This window comes from Pelecanus crispus, chromosome 20, assembly GCF_030463565.1.
Source record: "Pelecanus crispus isolate bPelCri1 chromosome 20, bPelCri1.pri, whole genome shotgun sequence".
Classification (NCBI taxonomy): Eukaryota; Metazoa; Chordata; class Aves; order Pelecaniformes; family Pelecanidae; genus Pelecanus; species Pelecanus crispus.
Genome location: NC_134662.1, coordinates 3751877 through 3772214, shown reverse-complemented (window position 1 = coordinate 3772214; position 20338 = coordinate 3751877). Strand labels below are relative to the sequence as shown.

At 58.8% G+C, this 20338-nt stretch overlaps 1 protein-coding gene across 1 annotated transcript; it reads left to right on the top strand.

The window, feature by feature from the left end:
- Positions 1-213: 213 nt before the first annotated feature.
- POLRMT (RNA polymerase mitochondrial) lies at positions 214-19023 on the top strand. Its single transcript, XM_075723656.1, has 21 exons — positions 214-271; positions 1604-1699; positions 2384-3132; positions 3497-3627; positions 6079-6265; positions 6738-6887; positions 7040-7207; positions 7556-7726; positions 8446-8685; positions 9310-10089; positions 10625-10747; positions 12755-12877; positions 13867-14046; positions 14827-14913; positions 15217-15330; positions 16027-16076; positions 16289-16387; positions 16727-16799; positions 17317-17399; positions 17966-18036; positions 18897-19023. Exons 1-21 carry the CDS (start codon positions 214-216, stop codon positions 18944-18946), a joined length of 3783 nt encoding a protein of 1260 aa, XP_075579771.1. The 3' UTR covers positions 18947-19023.
- The last annotated feature ends 1315 nt before the right edge of the window (positions 19024-20338 follow it).

The window sequence follows — 20338 nt, the reverse complement described above, 5'->3', positions numbered from 1 at the left end:
TGTGTCCCCCTCCCGCCGCGTCCCCGGCTCCGCTCCCGTCCCGCCCCGTCCCGTCGGGGTGGCCACGGCCGCCGCCAGGGGGCGCGGGGGAGCGGCCGCGCCGCATGATGGGAGTTGTAGTCCTGCGCACCGGGACTCCCGCTCCCGGCGTGCACCGCGCGGCGCCTGCGCAGTAGGGGCGCGCGGGGCGGCATGGCGGCCTAGCGCGGGGCCATGGCGCTCCTGCGGCTGCGGGCGGCGCTGCTGGGCCCCGCCCGGCTGCGGGGCGCCGGTGAGCGGCGGGGAGCGCCGGGGCCCGGCTGGGCACCGGGGGGCGGGGGGGGGGGGCTGAGGCCGCGGGGTCCCGGGGAAGTGGAGCGGGGGGGGTCGCTGGGGTCCTGCCCCTCAGCCCCCGGGGATGGAGCTGGGGCTGGGGGGTCCCGGAGGCCTGAGCCCAAGCGTGGGGGCGGAGCTGTGGGGTCCCGGAGGCCTTGAGCCCGGCCATGGGGACGGAGCTGGGACTGGGGGGTCCTGGAGGCCTGAGCCCAACCATAGGACAGAGCTGGGGTGTCCTGGAGGCCTGAGCCCAACTGTGGGGATGGAGCTGTGGGGTCCCAGAGGCCTGAGCCCAAGCGTGGGGATGGAGCTGGGGCTGGGGGTCCCGGAGGCCTGAGGCCAACCATGGGCCAGAGCTGGGGCTGAGGGGTCCTGGAGGCCTGAGCCCAACCATAGGACGGAGCTGGGGTGTCCTGGAGGCCTGAGCCCAACTGTGGGGATGGAGCTGTGGGGTCCCAGAGGCCTGAGCCCAAGCGTGGGGATGGAGCTGGGGCTGGGGGTCCCGGAGGCCTGAGGCCAACCATGGGCCAGAGCTGGGGCTGAGGGGTCCTGGAGGCCTGAGCCCAACCATGGGATGGAGCTGGGGGTCCTGGAGGCCTGAGCCCAACCGTGGGGATGGAGCAGGGGGGTTCCAGAGGCCTGAGCCCAAGCGTGGGGATGGAGCTGGGGCTGGGGGTCCCGGAGGCCTGAGCCCAACCATGGGGATGGAGCTGGGGGGTTCTGGAGGCCTGAGCCCAAGCATGGGGACGGAGCTGGGGCTGGGGGGTCCCTGTGGTCCTGGGCATCCCAAACCCTACGCTGGGACAGAGCTGGGGGCCATGAGGGTCGTTTTGCATCATGACCCCCCCTGCCCCAGGGACAGAGATGGGGGCTGTGGGTGTCCTGGGGCATTGTCATTCTCTAAGGGTAGAAATGGGGGTCCCTGGGGTCCTGTCCCTGCTGTGGGATTGAGTCTGCCTGCTCTAGGGGTTGCCGGGGTCTTGTCACCCCGTGCGACAGCGCTGGGGTTTGTGGCATCCCTCGGGTCGTGTTCCCTCCGAGAGATTAGAGCCAGGGGGTGAGGGGGGTGTCCCTGTCATGTTCTGGCACAGAGCTGTCCCCCGCTCTTCTGTGGCCCTGCTGCTGTGGTTGCTGGGACCTGCAAGCTGAGCTGAGAAACGCTGCTCGCCCTCTCCTCTCTGCGCCCTCCCTGCTGCCCAGCTGGGGCCCAGGCGTGGCGTGGGGCAGGGAGCGGTGTAAGGGGTGAAGCCTCCTCTGACCTCCTGGTCTTTGTGTCTTTCTGCTGCAGGGATCTCATGGAGTGTTCTCAGGAACTACTCCTCCGCCAGCGCCAAGGAGAAGGCGGGGAGAAATGCCGTCTGCGAGAGGACAGAGCTGCTGGAAGGTGAGTTGGGGAGGGCTGGGAGAGCTGCAGGGGTTTCCCTTGTTCAGTGTCCAGGAAGTTTTCTAGGAGTCTTCCCATTCTGTGTAGCCATAAAGAAGGTATTTGAGACTGGAAATACTTGTAGTCTGGACAAGGATGTGGGACTTCCCATGGACTTGCTGGCCTCCCTGAGCAAGTTCTGTCCTGTCCCAAGGACTTGGAGGCCCACCCTGCCCACAGGGAGCGTTGAGTTGCTGTAAAAGCAGCATGGTCCTAAGGGACAGTAAAGAGTCCCTCCAGGGTGTGCGAGGGCCCTGCAGACTGATCTGGAACATGCTCTGGCTTTGGGCTCTCTGCCTGGGTGAGCCGAGGACGTGAGGTCCTTGGAGAGAGGCCCAGCGCAGTGACCAGGCAGCAGGTTAGATAAGCGTGAGCTGGTGCTTTTTCCCTTGCAGTGCCGTTGGTGGGTTCCTTGGGATGCTGGGGTGGGCTTCAGCATATGGGCGGATCCCAGAAAGACAGTAGCCAAAGCAGCTGATTGCTGGGAGGAGGGCTGACCAAGGAGGGAATAAGTCCTTGCATGGACCGTCTTTTCCTGAGCATGTTTCTGGACACTCCCAGAGGTGAGGCTCTGGGGTAGGACGCAACCTTCTGCCGTACCTCACATATCCCTTCACTTCTCCCCGGCTGTGTGTTTCTCGGCAGTGCTGAAAGCTCGAGTGAAGCAGCTCCAAGCCAGTAACGTCCCAGAGGTGACTGTCAACAAAGTGGAGCTGGCCCCGCTGGGGAATGGCAAGTACGAGGACCCGCTGCAGAAAGTGGTGGCTCCCAGCCCCACGGAGGAGCAACCTGCTCCCAAGGGAAGGGATGAGGGCCCAGCCCAGCCCAGCAGCTGGGTGGAGAAGTTGAAGAAAGAGATGTACATCCGGCAGCTGAAGGTGGAGCGGAAGTTATCCATCGCTGCCTCCCAACAGGCTCTGGAGGGCCAGGCCAAGGCCAAGGCCAAGACCAAGGCCAAGACCAAGGCCAAGACCAAGACCAAGGCCAAGGCCAAGACCAAGGCCAAGGCCAAGGCCAAACCAAAGAGCAAGGTGAAGGCCAAAGCTAAAGCCAAGGAGAGCCAGGAGAGCCAGAAGAGCCCGAAGGCTAAAGTGGCTGCTGCCTGGAGACAGAGCCCCAGCCTCTACAGAGTCTACGCCCACGGCAAGCCCAGGGTGGCAGCAGCGAAGGAGGGTGCAAAGGTGCAGATAACTCACAGGGTGCCAGAGGACAAAGACAGCAGCCAGTTCAAGATCCTGCAGCAGACCATCCAGGCCAACCTTGAATGCTTCCTCTTCTTGCAGCAGCCGGAGGAGGCCGAGAGGTTCCTTCTCTTATACCACAGCTCCCCTGCGAAGAGAAGGCTTTTGAATGTCAACGCGTACAACATCGTGATGCGTAGCTGGGCCAGAAAGGTACCGAGCTGGGGGCTGCTGCCCTGCTCTACCTGTCAGGTTTTCTGGGTGGCTGAGGGGGAGATTGGGGTGGCTCAGGAGGAAAAGCATCACACTTGTAGAAGCGTTGGTCACAGTTTTATCTGTGTTTGTCACATCTGCCTTCAACAAGTGTTCAAGGAGAGCTTGGCTTCTGCTGAGAGGGACGGAGCTGGCAGGAGGCCACTGAATCAGGCCACTGATCCCTGTCAGGTGGCTTCGAGGGGAAGAAGGGGATGGGGCAGGATGGACGGGGCTATATTTGAACAGGAGCAGAGGGGCATGAAGCTGTGATTTGGGGCTGCTGGTGTCTGTGTCCACAGCCCCCTTCCCTTTTCATCCTCAGGGCCGCTTGCAGCACATCAACCGGCTGTTATCCATGCTGGAGTCCGTCGGCCTCCGGCCCAACCTGGACTCCTATGCGGCAGTGCTGGAGTGCATGGGCCGGAACCAGTCGTCCACCAAAACCATCTGGAGGTAACGTACTTGCCGCAGGGTGCCACCGAGCCCCGGGCAGCATCTCCGCAGCCTGCTGCTGTGCTGGGAGAACTGGGAGCTCGCTCTGGGGAGGAGATTTGCTGGCCCGGGGTCGGGAAGACCTGCCCCTACTGCGTGCATTTTAGATGCTCTGACCTACTTCTCGTGGCCAGATTTAGGGACGGGCAGGGCTCCTGCAGTGGGCCCTCCTTGCCACCCCCAGCTGCTAGGGAGTTTGTCTCTGATCTTGTAGAGAAAGGAGATGTAGGAGGTGAGAACAACCTTGCTTCTGGCCAGAGCTGTGTCTGCTCCCCCAGATTTATCACTGGCCTCGTGTGTCTCTTGGCTGGATAACAAGTTCTAGATGCCTCTGAATGAATGTCTTCCAGTCAGCTGATTTAGAAGTGACTGGCATTGACTTTCCTGCCTGCCTGTGGGGGTGTTGCGCCAATACAGCAGTACAGCTGTAGGGCTGTCTATAGGCAGATGTTTATAACACGCCTGCAGATTTGGCAACCCCAAGCCTCACCAGGGCACGTGTGTGTTTCCCCACAACTCCTGTTTGCTGGCGCTGTGTGTGTGGGTATGAGCTCTCGTTTCCCTTCCTCTCCTAAATGTCCTCTCCCAGTTGGACACGGCAGCAGCATGGCCTGGAGCGCTGAGCCTGTGCCGGGAGCAGGCGAGATTGGGGTTGTTTCTCGCTCTGCTCCCAGATTGTAGGGTCCCTTTGAGGGTGTAAGGTGAGAGTTGCTTGTTGTAACTGGGTTGCTGTGGGGTAGTTTTTGGGGAGAGTGGCTCTGCAGAGAAGTAGAGCTGTTCCTCACCAAAGCTCCTGCCTGCTCCCAACCGTACTGAAATGCAGCAGGATTCACAGCGTGTTGCAGTTCTGGCTCAGGGCGCTCTTTGTCACCTCTTGGGCTCTTGATGCTTTCCCAAAGCTGCCAGGGGATCCCTCCTACTCGTTTTGCTTTCTGTGGCTGATGGGGGGTCCTGGGCCGGGGCCTGGCTGGTGCCACTGTCACCTGGGTCTGCCTGTCTTCCCTCCAGTGTCACCAGGCATGGGCCAGGCCAGTCTGTTGGTGTGCCTCTGGGCTCTGCTGCGCCCTGGATCTTGGCTCCAGCCCAGCAGAGCCAGGAGGATGCGGTCCCGCAGCATTCTTGACGGGGCTGAGGAGTGGGAGATCTTGGTCTGTGCAGGGGATTTTGATCCCCAGCAGCGATGGGGGCTGCTGGGAGGAGAGCTTCCTCGCAGGCGCTGCAGCCGCTCCGGGTGCTCAGGCTATTCCTGCTTCAGTCCTGCGAGCCATGCTCCTGTGCCGTGGCTCCCAGGCTCGGTGCATGGACTGCAGTCCCCTGCCCCTTCACCCAAGCTGTGACCAGCCCCGTGGGTTCCCTTCTGCTGCCTTGGGCTGGTGGGCGAGAGCAGGGTTATTTGAGGGTGAAGGAACCAGCATCTTTTTGCTCAGTCTCACAACAGCAGCAGAACTCAGTCTTCCCACCTGAGTGTGAAGGTGAAAGCCGCCTGCTCAGCAGAGGTGCGGGTTGGAGGGGTGGATAATCGATTGCTGTAACCTGAGGCGGGTCACCTTGCTGGGACGAGCTGTGCTCTGGAGGCAGCTCCCACCCCAACAGCTCCTGCAGCCCTGAGAGCTGTCTCCTGGCTGTGTGCGGAGGGCAGGGAGAGCTCCCATGTTTCCGCAGGACAGCGTCCTGCTGCCAGGATGCCCAGCAGTTGTGTTCTTGGTGGACTGAGGCATCTGCCTTCTGTTGGTTTCCCGGTTATGCCCATTTCTGCACCATTCTTCCCCCGTCTGGGGCTGGGCAGACATCAGTGTGGTCAGGCACAAGTTGCTGCAAGGCTTTCAGCGGTTGCTGCAGGGAGCAAGCTTTGAGGAGCGTGCTGGAGAAGGGAAGAGGCATCCCAGGACAAGTGCGAGGGGCACATCCCACTCCCCAGGACTGTCAGAGCCTTTCCAATGAGTGTGAGAGGTTGCACCCTCCTGCAGCTGCCCTGGCATGAAGGGTGGCACAGGGGAAAGCTACTGGGAACCACCTGGCATGGGGAGGCTCCACCAGCCCTCCTGGAGCCGTGTATCAGTCTCCTGCCCTATGCTCAGAGCTAATTCTTGGTGGGTGCCAGCCCCCAAGCCCTGCTTTGGGAGAGGGTTTTAATTTTGTGGCTGCCAGGGTTTTAATTTTGTGGCTGCCAGGGATTTGAGAGGGGTGGCTCTTTGTCCTGTGGTGTGTCTCGCCTGGGTCTGGGTGATGCTGCTGAGGGCACAATTGAGGAAGGAAAAGCCTCTTGGATCCTCAAAAGGGGTCACCCCCCCATCTGTCTCCTCTTCTCCATGCTTAAAAAACTTCGTTCCCTGCCTCATTATGTGCCGATTTCTGTCCAACGCGCACAGTCCCCTGTGAAAGGTTAAGCCTATCTTATCTGCCCCTCTTCAGATGTGTGCAGCAGCTGAAGAATGATGGCTTCCACGTGGATGAGCTCTTCCAAAAGTGCCTGTTTGAGGAAGATGAGAAGGAGAAGGTGCTGAGGGCCATCAGGATTGTCCAGCCCAACTACCAGCTGCCCCCTCCACCCAATCCCGAGATCTGCAAGTCTTCTCTGCTCCAGGACTTCTACTCCAAAGTAAGCCACAGAGCTCAGGGATGTCTCTGCAGCTCAGAGAGGTGTTGGAGCTGGCCAAACAGTGTTCACAGGTGTCCTCAGGTCCAGCCCAAGACTGTAATATGGGAAGAATTTTTTAGCCCGATCTCTGCTCAGTAGCCCACGCAAATCATCAGGCAGCTCCTTGTTCTGAGGAACAGCCATACAGAGGAACAGAGAAGCCGAGGGCTGGTGGCGGGGCTGGAGATGACCGTCATGTGCTGGAGGGGGGATGCTTGACCATGACACAGGAACAGAGCAGACTCTGGAGAGGCCTGTTACTCCACGCTGCCTGGGGTTTGCCAGCCAGAGACCTCAGACCTCTGTACCGAGGTCCCAGAAAGGTGCCTTCAGCAGGGACTCATACCACGTGCCTCTTGCAGGGAAGCTAGGAGAATGAGCACGTCTTCTCTTCCTCTGGCTTTTGGCGCTTAGTGTTTCACTCTTGTTGCAGGAGAAGATGGTGTCGTACCCCAAGCTGGATTTCTCTGTGCAGGAGCTGCAGGAGTGCTTTCAGCAGCAGCTGGAGATGGAGCTGGACAACACTGTAACCATCGAGTCGGTGGAGTCAAGCAAACCTCTGACCCCGCAAGCCATTAAAGCGGTAAAGCTCAGGGCGTCTGGGGGCTGGAGGGAAGGGGGGCACTTCAGCCCTCTGGACCTGGATGCAGGGGTCGGTGGCTTAAAGAGGGGGAGCAGCTCCCTGGTGACACACTCTCACCACAGCATTGCTCTCTTGCTTCCGTTTCTGTGTAGCGCAAACTGCTGGCCACGCTTCGTTCCCAGTGGCATGACTCCATCCTCCGGGCCCTGCAGAAGTCAAAGCATAGCATGTCCAAGCTCAAGACGGTGTCGGGGTACAACATTCTCTACCCCTACCTGTGCCTGCTGCCGGATGAGGAGTACGTGAGCATCATGCTGCAGGTAGGAGCCTGCCCTGCCCTCATGGAGCCACGGGGACAGGGCCGCCCGGGTGGCCAAAGGGCTGCCACAAAGCACGGAGATCCTGCTTGGGCTAGCAGAATCAGAACATGAGGCTCAAAGTTTGCCCAGGTTATTAGGTGCAGGCTCTGTCTGCTCCCTGTGCTGAGCAGCCAGAGAAGTCCACTGCTCTGCCCCGGCTGCATTTCCTTCCTCATCGTCTGCTCTGCATCACGGGAATCAGTATCTTTCCACGCTTCCCACACAGGCGCTTTAAATCCCACTTTGTCTCTCTGCTCCGCCTCTCTGTTCCTCCCTCCTTAAGACCCTCTTTGCCTTCCCCTTTCCCAGATCCTCAACACCCTCTCTCCACAAGGAGAATCCCTGGCTGTCTTGGCCAGGGAGCTGGGCTCCAAAGTCTACAACAGATACATCACCCAGAGGAAGCTGCGCAGCCGCCAGCTGGAGAAGGTGCAGCACGTCTATGAGGACTACATCCACCTGCTAGCAAAGAACAGCCAGGTAGGGACACCTGGGAGAGGGAGGTCCTGGGGCCTGCGGGTTGCAAGGCAGAGACGGGGCGAGGCAGTTTGTCCACCTCCTCGCAAGGACAAGGTCCAGATTCTGGGAATCTGCTGCTGCAGAGGCCAGCAGAACCAGTAAGGCCCCGTCTAGTGCTTGGCAGGCCCGCTGCCCCATGGGAACAGGGGCAGGGTCGGTTCTGGCATAGTAGTGGGTATTTCTGAGCCTGAAGGTTTTAAATCAGCAGAATTGATCCCTTGGAGCCAGGCATCCTGTGCAGGAGAGCTCTGGGGCTTGAGGAGGGTGTGCTTTGCAGGGCAGGATGAGAGGGGAGAAAGGGGCCAAGGCCACCGATCTGGGCAGCTCGAGGGCCGGATGAGCGTGTTGTTTCCAGAGCTGTGTGCGCATGGTGGGGGAGGCAGATCCGCAGCCTGGCAAGGAGGGTGAGGATGGTGTGGGAACAGGGTGTCAGCACAGGGATGCGGCGAGAGGAAGGGCTTTGCAGTGCCACTGTCCTGGCCTGCAGCAGAAGCAGGTTCTCGCTGTTGGGTTTGCCCCAGCCATGTCAGCAGTCCTTCCCCACATACCCTTGTCAGGGAGGACCTCACAGGGACACAGAGACTGGAGGGTCCTCAGAGCCATGTTCCAGGTATGTAGATCCCCAGGAGCAGCGTGGCTGGCCCCTCCAGCTGACCTGATTTTCTCCTTCCACCTCCCAGCCTGACGAGTACTTGCCGCGGGAATATTGGGAGAAGCTGGTGGCAGAAGCAGGCTTTGGGCCTTCCCTGAACTTGAAGGACTGCGGCTGGCCGTACATGCTCCTCATGCGCCTGGGCATGCACATGCTGGAACTCCTGGTGCAGGCTGTCAAGGTGCCCAGGAACATCCTCAATCCTCGCCTGGAATCCAAGCTTATCCCCGTCCTTTACCACATCTACTCCTTCCGCAGCAGCTGGCAGGTGAGCCTTGTCATAGAATCATAGAATGCTTTGGGTTGGAAGGGACCTTTAGAGATCACCCAGCCCAGCCCCTGCAGTGACAGGGACAGCTTTAACCAGCGCAGGGTGCTCAGAGCCCCGTCCAACCTGGCCTGGGATGTTTCCAGGGATGGGGCCTCCACCGCCTCTCTGGGCAACCTGTGCCAGTGCCTCACCACCCTCAGTGTAAAAAATTTCTTTCTTATGTCTAGTCTAAATCTATTCTTTAGTTTAAATCCATTATTCCTTGTCCTGTCACAACAGGCCTTGCTAAAAAGATTGCCCCCATCCTTCCTGTGGGCCCCCTTTAAGTACTGAAAGGGCGCAATAAGGTCTCTCCGCAGCCTCCTCTTCTCCAGGCTGAAGAGCGGCGGGGCTTGGGACTGTGCCAGGTCACCTCTTCATCAGAACTGGGCCTTTGCAAGGCCCTTTTCCCTCCCTGCTGCCTTTCCTGCTCAGGGACACTTAGAGGAGCCTCTGGTTCTGTGTGGACAGTGTCAGTACTTAGCGTGATCGTTATCTAATGGCTGACTGACCACATGCTCTTCTGGACTCCAGCTGTAATCCTCTGCTGCTGACCTTCACCTCTCTGATTCTCCTCTCCAGGTTGGGCTGATAAAACCCCATCCCATCTTCTCCCAGCTTGTGTCAGACGCTGCAGAAACCTTGCTGACCTTTAACTCCTCTGCCATACCTATGCTGTGCCCCCCAGTACCCTGGACGTCCCCCCACTTTGGTGCCTTTGTCCTGAATGACACCAAGTTGATGCGCTTTGTGGATGGGGCCATCCAGCACCAGCTGCTCCTGGAGCAGTGTCCGCCGGTGAACCTCCACCCCGTGCTGGATGCCCTGAACCAGCTGGGCAACTGCGCCTGGAAGATTAACCAGCCAGTGCTGGATATCATCATCTCCATCTTCAATGACAAAGGCAATGAGAAGCTGGACATCCCACCGCCCATCTCTGAGGCCCCCAGGCCTTCTGCTGCTCCCAGCAATTCGTCTACCTGGACCAAGTCCCAGAAGCACGAGCTGTTGCTGTGCAAGAAGAAGGCAGCCGAAATGCACAGCTTGCGCATGGATGCGCTTTATAAGCTCTCCATCGCCAACTACGTCAGGGACAAGGTGTTCTGGTTTCCTCACAACATGGACTTCCGAGGCAGGACTTACCCTTGCCCACCTTATTTCAACCACCTCGGTAACGACGTGACCCGGGCCATCCTGCTTTTCGCAGAGGGAAGGCCGCTGGGGCCCAAGGGCCTTGACTGGCTGAAGATCCACCTCATCAACCTCACGGGGCTGAAGAAGAAGAACGCCTTGCAGGAGCGGCTGGAGTACGCCAATGAAATCATGGAGGAGATCCTGGACTCGGCCGACCACCCACTCACGGTAGGTGGAGAACGGCTGGCAGGGCTCTGCTCGCTCTTGGGATGGAGTGGTGGGACCCTGAACCACGGGGGATAGCGTGGGCTCTGGGAGCCTGCAGCGAGGCCCAGGTGGGCTGAGAGGTTCCCCTTCAGTGACCAAACTGAAAAGCAGGGAAATTCGTCTGTGTTGGAGTCTAAATAGGAATTGTCTAAATATGCTAAGCAAAAAGGGATCAGCGTTGTCTTTAATTTCAGAGGAGACTTAACCATTCCTCTTATTTAGCGTAGCTTCTGAAAAGTAAAATAAAATGTAAATCCAACCAATTTTGAAACAAAAACATTTTGAAAGATAATGCTTTGAGAGGAAAAAGGGAAACAAAGCATTGCAGCGTTTCCTAAATAACATATTTCTATCCAAAAACACGATGAGATATTAGGGACGTGGAGGCACGGTGCCTTGCCTAGTATATCCCAAGAGCGCAGGGGCTCCTGCCTCTGCCTTGGGGTGCCATAAGAGCACTGCCCGCTCCTACCAGCTTGTTCTTTCCTTTTCCCAGGGCAGGAAGTGGTGGATGAACACCGACGAACCCTGGCAAGCCTTGGCGTGCTGTATGGAAATCGCCAAAGCCTCGCGGTCCCCGGATCCAGCCGCCTACATCTCTCACTTCCCAGTTCACCAGGTGGGAGCCCAGCGGATCCGCAGGGCCCGTGTGACTGAGCTGGGGGAGGAAAACAGGCAGGGCAGAAGCGTCCAGGCCTTCAATGCTACATTTACTATGCCATGTGGCCAGGCTTTCTTAAGAATGGGAGTGCAGTCTACAGGCATCTTGGCTTGAGAATGCCAGTAATTTGCTGCTGCATGCAGCCGTTAATGAGCCAGTACAGTTAAGTGCTGCTTTGCTTCCTTTGGCTGGAGCAGAGCCTGTCTGGGAGATTGCAGTCAGCTGCCTGCAGGATGAGAGCTGGTCCAGCCTTACCTTCTCTAGCCATGGGATCAGGACTGGAAATCAGCCCGACCCTGGCTGGGTGGGCCGTGGCACGGTGTATGGCAGCACCTGCCTATCTGAAGTGCTTGGGGCTGTGCTGAGGCTTTGGGGCCCTTTGCTCTGCTCCTGTTCTGAGGCTGGAGCCCAGCAGCTCTGCAGGAGCAAAAGACGGGAGGTCTGGACCTCTGAAGAAGGGCAGGGGGACAGAGCTGATCTGTCCCCTGCATTCAGTGGCGTGGCTGTCATTCACCATGAGCCCTGTTCCTGCTTGGTCCCGGACATGCCCGCGCTCTGAGCAGGGCAAGTGCAATCGCTCGGCTCTCTGAAGGCGTCTGTCCTTCCCAGCCGGGGAGAGGAGCCTGGCAGCCGCTCCCCTTAGCCAGCGCTCAGCCCTTTCTCCCTGCTGCATCCCAGTAGATCTGCAGCGCTCTCTGCAGCCGCTGCCCAGCCAGCTATCTGTCTGCACTGATAAATCCCCTTGCTGCATGGGAGACAATGATTAATTGTTTTCCTGGTGAGAGGGGTTTGCTCATTTATCTCATTAGAAGATCAGATGGCCCTAATGAAGTGGGGGGGGAGAACAGGGTGTATCCTGCCAGTAGCCATGGTCTGGAATATGTATGAGACCATCTAAACTGAAACTGTTATGACAACAAAAGATCAAGAGAGCGGTCGGGGGTGTGTGGAGGGTGCTGTTAATGAAATTCAAACAAGGACTTCTTCTGGAGGGCACCCCAGTCTCTTTCCATCTGAGTCATCAGCATTTGGTTAATAGAGGCAGCTCTTCTGCCGCGGCAGCGCTGCCGGAGCCCTGTCAATTCTCAGCTCTGCAACTTGCTGCACTGCAGGGTGTGGGGAGGAGGGGGAGAGGAGAGGAGGGCTGATCCTGCCGGCAGCTGCAGGCTCCCTTTGACCAGGCAGAGCCCAAGCACAGGAGGAGCAGGGACGGTCCAAAGCAGCAGCACATCTTCTGGGAGAAGCGCTTCTGCTGGCGCTGTCTGGGGAGCAGCAGGACCTTCCCACGCCATCGTTCAGGTCCTGCCTGTCTCATCCAAGCTGATCTTGGTCCCAGGAGGGCTGTCAGGGCAGCGGCTGTGACAGATCGGCCAGCGTGCCTCTTAACTGCAGCTTTGGGAAGGGCTGGGTCAGAGCTGGTTTCTGTCAGGAGGATGTTTTCATCAGCCACAGAGCAGAGGCAGCACAGCTAGCTGGAGCCTCGGAGTCAGCTGTGCCTTGCTGAGTGATCTTTGGCTTGGCCTGCCTCTTCCTGCCTCTGGTCCCACTCCTGGGTTTTCTGAGGTTGCTTTGACTGCCGGTTCTTGGGGCTTCTTCTCACATCCCAGGCAGATTTGTTGTTTTCCAAATTTTCTGGTTTTTTAGTGTTTCCACAGAGCTCTGATGTCTTTGAAAATTCATGGAGGGGGCAGTGTGATGTGCCATTTTCTTTTTTTAAACCTCATAGGCAGCAGTAGTTAGTGATGAGACCCAGACAGGAAAACTGGCCAGAAGGAAAATGGAAACTGGTCTGGCCCTTGCCACTGCTGGGAGATCAGCTGCAAACCTGTCTGAAGAGGAGGGGGGGGGAAAATGGCGCTAACCTTCTGAGCCAAGTGTATCTGTGCTGTTGAGCGGGGGCGGATGAGCAGGGCTCCATCCACACGCTAACACCTTGTTTCCACCCTGCTCTCTTCTCACACGCAGGACGGCTCTTGCAATGGTCTGCAGCACTACGCAGCTCTTGGCCGGGACCTTATCGGCGCCATCTCCGTCAATCTGATGCCCTGCAGTATCCCCCAGGATGTCTACAGTGCGGTGGCCCAGCAGGTGAGGCAGAGTGGGGACACGGGGAGGTGTTCTCTTGGCCCTGCCTCTCCCCCTTGCACTGTTGCACAGGGTCACTGCAGCTCCCAAGGAGAAAGGTCAAGGTAAGACCAGCGTACAGAGGGCCGGGAAAGCAAGAGCTGGTCACAGGCAGAGTCTCTTCCTCCCCACATGAGAACCAGTGCAGCAGCTGCAGTGGGGAACTGGCTGGAGATCTGTCCTGACAGAGGTAGCTATGAGAAATCCGCTGGGATTTCTGCTGTCCTCACTTGTCCTGAATGAATTCTGGGAGAAGTAGGGTAGAGAGGTGGAAGAGAGCAGAGAGTGTTCCTCATCTCTTGGCCACAGCTGGCTGGCCTGCAGGTTATGGGATTTTCTTCATTTGGGCTGGGTAGGAGAGAGCGGGGAGAGATTCAGCCTTTGGCACTGCCGCTAAGTCTTCAGTTTTCTTGGCAAGACATGATGTGAAATGAGCCTGGCTGGGAAGTGCGCTGAGATCTACCAGACTCACTCAACTGGCACTGAACCCCTGGTTCTCCTTTCTAGGTCTCAGCACGTTTTATCCAGGCAGCACCGCACCAGAGGGCGGGAGGAGCGCACAGAGGGTGCACGGCTTGCTCAGGGTTATCACTGGGGGTGGCAGAGGTGGGAGAACCCGAGTCCTGAGCCACAGTCCTAGCGCCGTGTCCTTGTGATGTCCGGCACCGTGCAGCTGCCAAGTGACACTGCTCTGCTGAGGCAGCAGTGGAAGGCTCTGGTCCTCGCGGGCACGGTTATCTGTGAGATGCGGATGCCTCTTGATTCCTTCAGCAGATGACATCTGTTAACCAGGGCGGGTGAAGATGGGCTCCAGAGTTTCTGATGGGAGTTGAGGCCAGGCAGTGCACAGCCAGGAGGGGCTCTTGCGGCCCCCCTGGCTCTCCCCCAGCCATGGGGCTTGGGCCAGCACGGCTCGCGGTAGGGCTGACCTCCTGGGGCACTCTCCTCCTCAGGTGGAGGAGTTTCGGAAGAAGGATGCTGAACAGGGGGTGAAGATCGCCCAGGTGCTGCAGGGCTTTGTCAGCCGCAAGGTGGTGAAGCAGACGGTGATGACGGTGGTGTATGGTGTCACACGCTACGGCGGGCGGCTGCAGATGGAGAAGCGTCTCAAGGAGATTGACGAGTTCCCTGAGGTAGTATGCCTGCCCTGGCCTCCCCCTGCGGTGTTTTGCTCAGCTCTCAATCCCTGCTGGGAGAGGTACCCGCACTGCCCTTCCTGTGGGTTTCCTTCCTGCCCTGCTCTCTGCTTACCCCCCCAAATCTCAGCTAGCAGAGGGCTGCGCAGGACTGAGCCCCCCATGCCTGTGCCAGGCTTGTCCAGCCTGCAGGAGGGCTGTCTGCCAGCACTTGTGCTGGGGAGGGATTCTTCAGGTGGGGCTGCTCCTCATCCTGGGCCCAGCTTGGTGGCATGACAGCCTCGGCTGGTGTTTCAGATGCAAAACAAGGTTTGTGGCTGTGTTTTTCCCTCTGGAAGTGGCCCTTGTCTCTAGCAGAGATCTTGGGAGGCTTGCTCCTCCTGGTGCCTGTTTCTTGTTCTGTGACCCCACCGTGAGACAGTGCGTGCTGAGTGGGTGATTTGCCGTGGCAGGTTGGTGCTGGGAGTGTTTCTGCCGGGTGTTAACATTCCTGGGGCGGATGAGGCAGCGAGAGCCTCCTGTTCGTCCAGGGACATTGCACAGAGATCAGCCTGTCCTCAGACAAGAAGCCGCCCGAAATGCTGATCTCAGCCTTCCTCCATCACAACTCAGCCATCTGCAACAGCTCAAGACTTAGCACAGTCTGTGATGGAGGCAATTTTGAGGCGCCAGAGAGCAGGGAGATGCTCTTTTAGCTTACCCTAGGTCCCATCGCTTTACTTCGCATCTTTTGCTGCCCCTTTGCCTGACCCCTCGCTCTGCCTTTGGTCTGTGCAGGAATACTTGTGGGAAGCATCTCACTACCTTGTAAAGCAGGTGTTCAATAGCATCAAGGAGATGTTCTCAGCAACTCGAGACATCCAGGTAAGGTGCCTGTTTCCTCTTAGCTCTCTCTGCCTTTTCTTCTTCCCTGGCCCACCCATACATAGACCAGGGGATGCTCCACGGGGAGAGATGGTTTTTCTGGGTCCTGGCCCAGAGAGGATCCTTCTGTCCCAGCCCAGAGGTGTGGGATTGTGCCTGCTGCAGGGCCAAACTCCCTCGTAAACGCTGGACTGTCGCAGTCGGTGGCAGGAGTTGGGCTTGCCTGTGCTGGGAGGGGATGGGGGTGTCCCAGCTGCCCATACTAACTCCAGCCGCTTTCTTCCCCACTTTCCTCTGCTAAAGCACTGGCTGACGGAGAGTGCCAAGCTCATTGCCCAGTCGGGACGGACAGTGGAGTGGGTCACGCCGCTGGGTCTCCCCATCGTGCAGCCCTACTATCGGTCCAGGTCCACCGTGGTGAGTATCTGGTGTGCGGGACTCATCTACCCCTCCCTCTGCCATGGTGGGGAGCAGGGAGAGGGCAGCCGGGCTTCAAAGCAGCAAGCTAAAGCCTGGCAAGTTGGCATCACCTGCGGGTCAGCCTGCAGAGCAGGTAGGATTTGTGTATGCAGGCACATCCTCCAACGTCGTCGCTCCCTGCAGAGACTGGGGTGTGTGGGTGGGCTGGTGAGGAAGCTCTGCTGCTCCCATCCCACTCAGGCAGCTGGGGCACGGGCCCCTTCCCCGCACCGAGGAGCCTTCCTCAGGGCTTGCGTGATTCAGTCTCGCTGCTCTCGCCTCCCACGCGCTGCTGCGCTGACTCACGTCTCCCCAGCCTGTCTCTTCCTCACAGCCGCTCACCTCCAGGAGCCCTTCTCTTAGCCCTCGCAGGGGTGAATCAGCGTGTCGCTGGGAAGGGGTGAAGGATGCCTGCCAGCATCCTCGGGAGGGGAAGCAGGCAAGGTGTCACTGAGGAGTGACTGCCGTGGTGACTGGGATGCCCTGGAAAGGTCCATGCCCAGGCCCCCTGTTGCAGCCAGGGATGTTTCCTGCAGAGCAGAGTAGCTCGTGGTCGGTGCGATCCCCTCTCCAAAAGTACAGGGCAGTGCTGAGCGCCTTGTGCTGCCTGGGCAGTGCAGTGTGACAGCTGATCCCCTTTCTCTCTCCGTGTAGCTGAATTGCAGCATGCAGCACTTGAGTGTGAAAAACTCCAACAGCAGCCAGTAAGTATGAAACCACAGTCTTTACTGAGCCCTTGCTCTCCCCAGCCTGTGCTTTGGGGACAAAACCTTCCAATGAGTGCCAAAGCTCCTGGGGCCCCCCAGGGCTGCCCCTACGAATCCCGGGTCTCAGCCGGCACTGGCTCTGTGCTGGCGCACTCATCTTTGGCCCTGGAAGTGCCCCAGCTCCTCCCATCTCCCACTCTGTGCTGCAGGAAGCCCGATACAGTGAAGCAGAAGAACGCCTTCCCACCCAACTTCATCCACTCCCTGGACTCCACGCACATGATGCTTACGGCTCTGCACTGCCTCAGGTAGGGAGCAGGCAGCTGGGGCTCTTCCCCAGCTCTGGCACTCGGTCTCCCCTGGGAGAGCGTCACCGGGGCAAGGCGTGCGATGTGGGAAAGAGGTTTTCCTGGTGGGTGGGGGTTTGGGGTTTCTGGCAGAGAAGGGTTGAGAGGAGGCAGCGGGCAGGGACAGGGAGATCGCAGGGTTAGCCGTCTCTCTCTGAAGATCTGCAGATGCTGTGTAGGGCGTCCCCCTCCTTGCATGGTCCCTGCTTTGGTCCCAGCGAGAGGGTCTGCACAGGGTAGGGGACATCGCAGAGAGGGAGCTCTCGGCACTGCTTCATGGCACCTTCTGCTGCCTCCCAGGCAGGGTCTGACCTTCGTCTCGGTCCACGATTGCTATTGGACTCACGCGCTCACCGTGGACATCATGAACCAGGTAAAAGTGTCCTCCCGGCTCCCTTGTGAGCAGGGATCTTGCTGATCTGTCCTCTGGGCACTTGCCAGCCCTTGCCTCCCCTGGGCTTTGCTCCGCAGGCTGATTTATTTACCCAGGCAGGGTGAACCTGGAGTGCTTGCTGGCGGTTGCAGCTGATTTCCTGGTGCTGTAGTCCTATCTCCTCCCACCCTTCAAGGAGGGCGTGAGGGAGACTCTGTGCCTGTAAATCAGCGCTAAACACAGCGCCTAGCAGAGTCAGTGCCTCTGTCCTGCCCTGGGCTCTTCCCCTGGAGCGCTGCAAAGGCTGTTGTATGGTTTCTTGATAAATGGGGCTTGGCCTCTGCTTCCCACCTCCCCAGGCTGATTCCCTTCACCCTTGTCTGGCAGCCCCCGCTTCCCACTCTTGCCCGCTGCCTTCCCTGCCCCTCACCTCTGACCTGCCTTGGCTGAGAAGCGCTGAGGGGAAGGAGGGGAAACCGCCTATTAACCTGCGACTCACCATTGCTCCCTGGATCAGATCTGTCGGCAGCAATTTGTGGCTCTGCACAGTGAGAAGATCCTGCAGGATCTGTCCGAGTTCATGCTGGAGAAGTACTGCAGGTATTCCGTGCCTGTTGGCAACCCGCCCCCTCCCCTTCCTACCCACACTGATTCCCTCTCCCGGGGGCTGTTGTGCCCAGATGCTCACGGGTTGTGTCATCTGCCTGGGGGTTGCTCTGGAGGGAAGTTTTGCTTCCTTCTTGACTGATGCCCAAATCGCCTTAGACCTCGGTGTGAAAAACAAGGTGTCTGCATCCTTCTGCTGCAGAACTGAAGTAGGGTTTGGTGCTTCAATCCCTCAGTGGGCCTGGGGGTTCCCAGTGGGTTCCCCACTGTGAATGAGGCAGGAAGGAGCGGTGAAGACACGCGTTGGGTCGGCCCAGTGTGTGGACCCCCATTATCACTGCAGAGCCAGCCAGGCAGCACAGACCCACCCAAACCTGGGCAGGGTCTGTAGATGCCTCACATCTGCCTAGGGCTGCTGTGGCAGGGGCTGGGCTCCTGCCCCTGGGTGTGTAATTTGGAAGAGCTGAATCCTGTTGTCAGGGGCCTGCACTGGGGAGCAGAGGAGGGTGCACCTTCTCCCAGAGCTCCCATCTTGATTTGCTTTCTTCTGGTTCATCCAGCCCCAGCAGAGAGACCAGAGCCCTCTGGCAGAAGAAGCTGATGGAGCAGCTGTCGAGTGTCCCCAAGACAGGTAGGAGCACAGGACAGGAACTGCAAAGCTCAGGAGCAGTTTGGAGACGAGGGGAGTGAGATGGGGAGTGGCACCCAAAATCACTGAGCTCATGCGGTGTCTGGACACAGTGAGGGTCTGGCCGGCCGTGCTAACGCAGTCTCCTAAGATCAGGTTTTCCTGCCTGTGCTGGACTGCAGAGCCATGGGGCAGTGCCTTAAGATGTTCCCCTGTAGCATCCCTGTGAGCGATCCCTGCCTTCACCAGAGCTGAGCCCCTGGGATTTTCCCCAGGCTGACCCAGCTTATCCCATCCCTGTCTTCTTGTTCCTCTCCCATCTGTTTCCAACCATGAGGCATTTGCCTGGAGATGGGATTGAGGCTCGCAGCATGACAATTGCCAGGATCTAGATGATATACACGCAATTGGATTAAGGCAATTAATTTAACTCCTCCTAATCTCTCGGCCCTGCCTCTGCCAGACCATCTGGCTAACCTTTGTTCCGCCTTTTGCAAAACGGAACAGGCCAGTGCTCCGTTGCTGTTGAGCAGCTGCCGTGGTCAGCCCCAGAGGCAGCACAACCCAGGGGCAGGGATGGTTCGTGCCATGAGGCTGTGCGCTCCTCTCTTCCTGCCCTGCCTCGCTGCTGTTACGCTCTTCTGTCTTGCTCTCCCTACCACTGTCCTAGATAACTTTGGAGGGACATCAGTTCCTGGAAGATCTCTAAGATCCCTGCTGTCTTGACCTACCCTGCAGCAGGGGCTGAGCTGAAGTAGTTTTGTGCAGGAAGGTGAAACGGGGCTCGGAGCAGCTTCTCTCCCCGTTGCCCCATCTCCACCCTGCCCTGACGCTGCTCTCCTCTCACCTCTCCCTTCTCCCAGGCGAATTCAACCTGAAGAAGGTGATGGACTCCACCTATTTCTTCAGCTGAGCCAGCGGGACCCCGGACTACCTCTGTACTGCCAGCTGCCTCGGAGGCTGCGGTAGGCGCTGGCCTGCAAGGCTTCTGTGTCCTGCGTCTCATGGGGAAAGCAGGTACGGCTGCCAGCCCAGTGAAAGACACCTGCCCAGCACCGAGATGCTGGGGCAAACTGGGAGTACTCGAGCAGCTGTGCGGGGCCGGTGGGGGACAGGGGGTCTGCGCTGTTTGCTGTCGCTGTCGCTGCCTGCTTCCCGGGCACGGGGAGAGGGTGTCGAGCCCTGGGCAGGGCTGCATCTCCCTGGTGTGAGGTCAAAGGGGTGATGGCAGGCAGGGCTGGCTCCCCTCAGTCCTCACCCTGGCACGATGCGCCTGCCACTGCTGCGAGCTCCAGAGCTTGCTTGTCCTGGGCTGCCATCCCTCTCCACCAGTGGGATTCGGACCTCAGAGCGTTAGGCCCCTGCCCTTTCCTGCCCTGCTCTCGGCTGCAGGCCGGGTGCTTGCTGCCCTCCGTACCCCGCTCCGGGTGCTGGGCACCGTCACCGCTCTCCCGTAGCGCAGCCTCTGTGGCTCCTGACTCTCATTTCCAGGGTTCAGTTTCAATTCTGCTCACTGAAGTCGCAGGCAGGGAAAAACCACTAACATGGGGGTGGAGGTGTACGATACTGTAAATAAAATGTTTTTTTGAAATACTCAGTGGGAACTTTGTCCTTCTTGGCATCTTTGCCTGAAGGCTGGGGGGTGCCTGGGCTCTCCCCTCATCTTCCTGGGGCTCCTGAGGAGGTGGGACTGATATCTCCCCAGACTGCCACTGTTTAGCTGGTTGGTTGGGTTTCGGTTACTCACAGGGATGTCACATTCTGGAAATGCTTTTTTAGCAGAAAGAGAGACAACACTTTCCTGTGGCACAGACTGGCCAGCACAGCTGCAGCAGGAGCAGGGCTCTCGCAGAGGCTGGCTGCATCCTCTCGGCCCTTGTGTTTCTCACTAGGAGCCTCCTGTCTCACAGACTTTTGCAGTCTGGGGGGGCTGTGTGTTTGTGTCCCAGCTCCTGCAGCAGTTGAGGGTTGGAGATTTTGCAGCTGGAGCTCTGGGTCTGACCCAGCTCTTGGCTGAGTCCTGTACCTACCGGCTCCAGTTCACAGCCTGCTCCCAGCTCCTTCCTCGCTGCAGCGCCGTGGTGTCCAGCTGACAGGGGACAGGGGAGCACAGCACTGCCAGCAAGGGGAAAGGTGCTGGGAGGAGGCTTTTTGCCTTGTTTTTCTGGCAGGGAAGCAGCTCTTCAAAGGACAAAGCAGCCTCCTGCAGCCCAGCCTGGGGCCGTGCCCGGTGGCAGAGCTGCCAGGACTGGGCAAGGGGAGCCGGAACAGCCGGAGCCGCGGCAGGGAGGGATGGTGGCAAAGG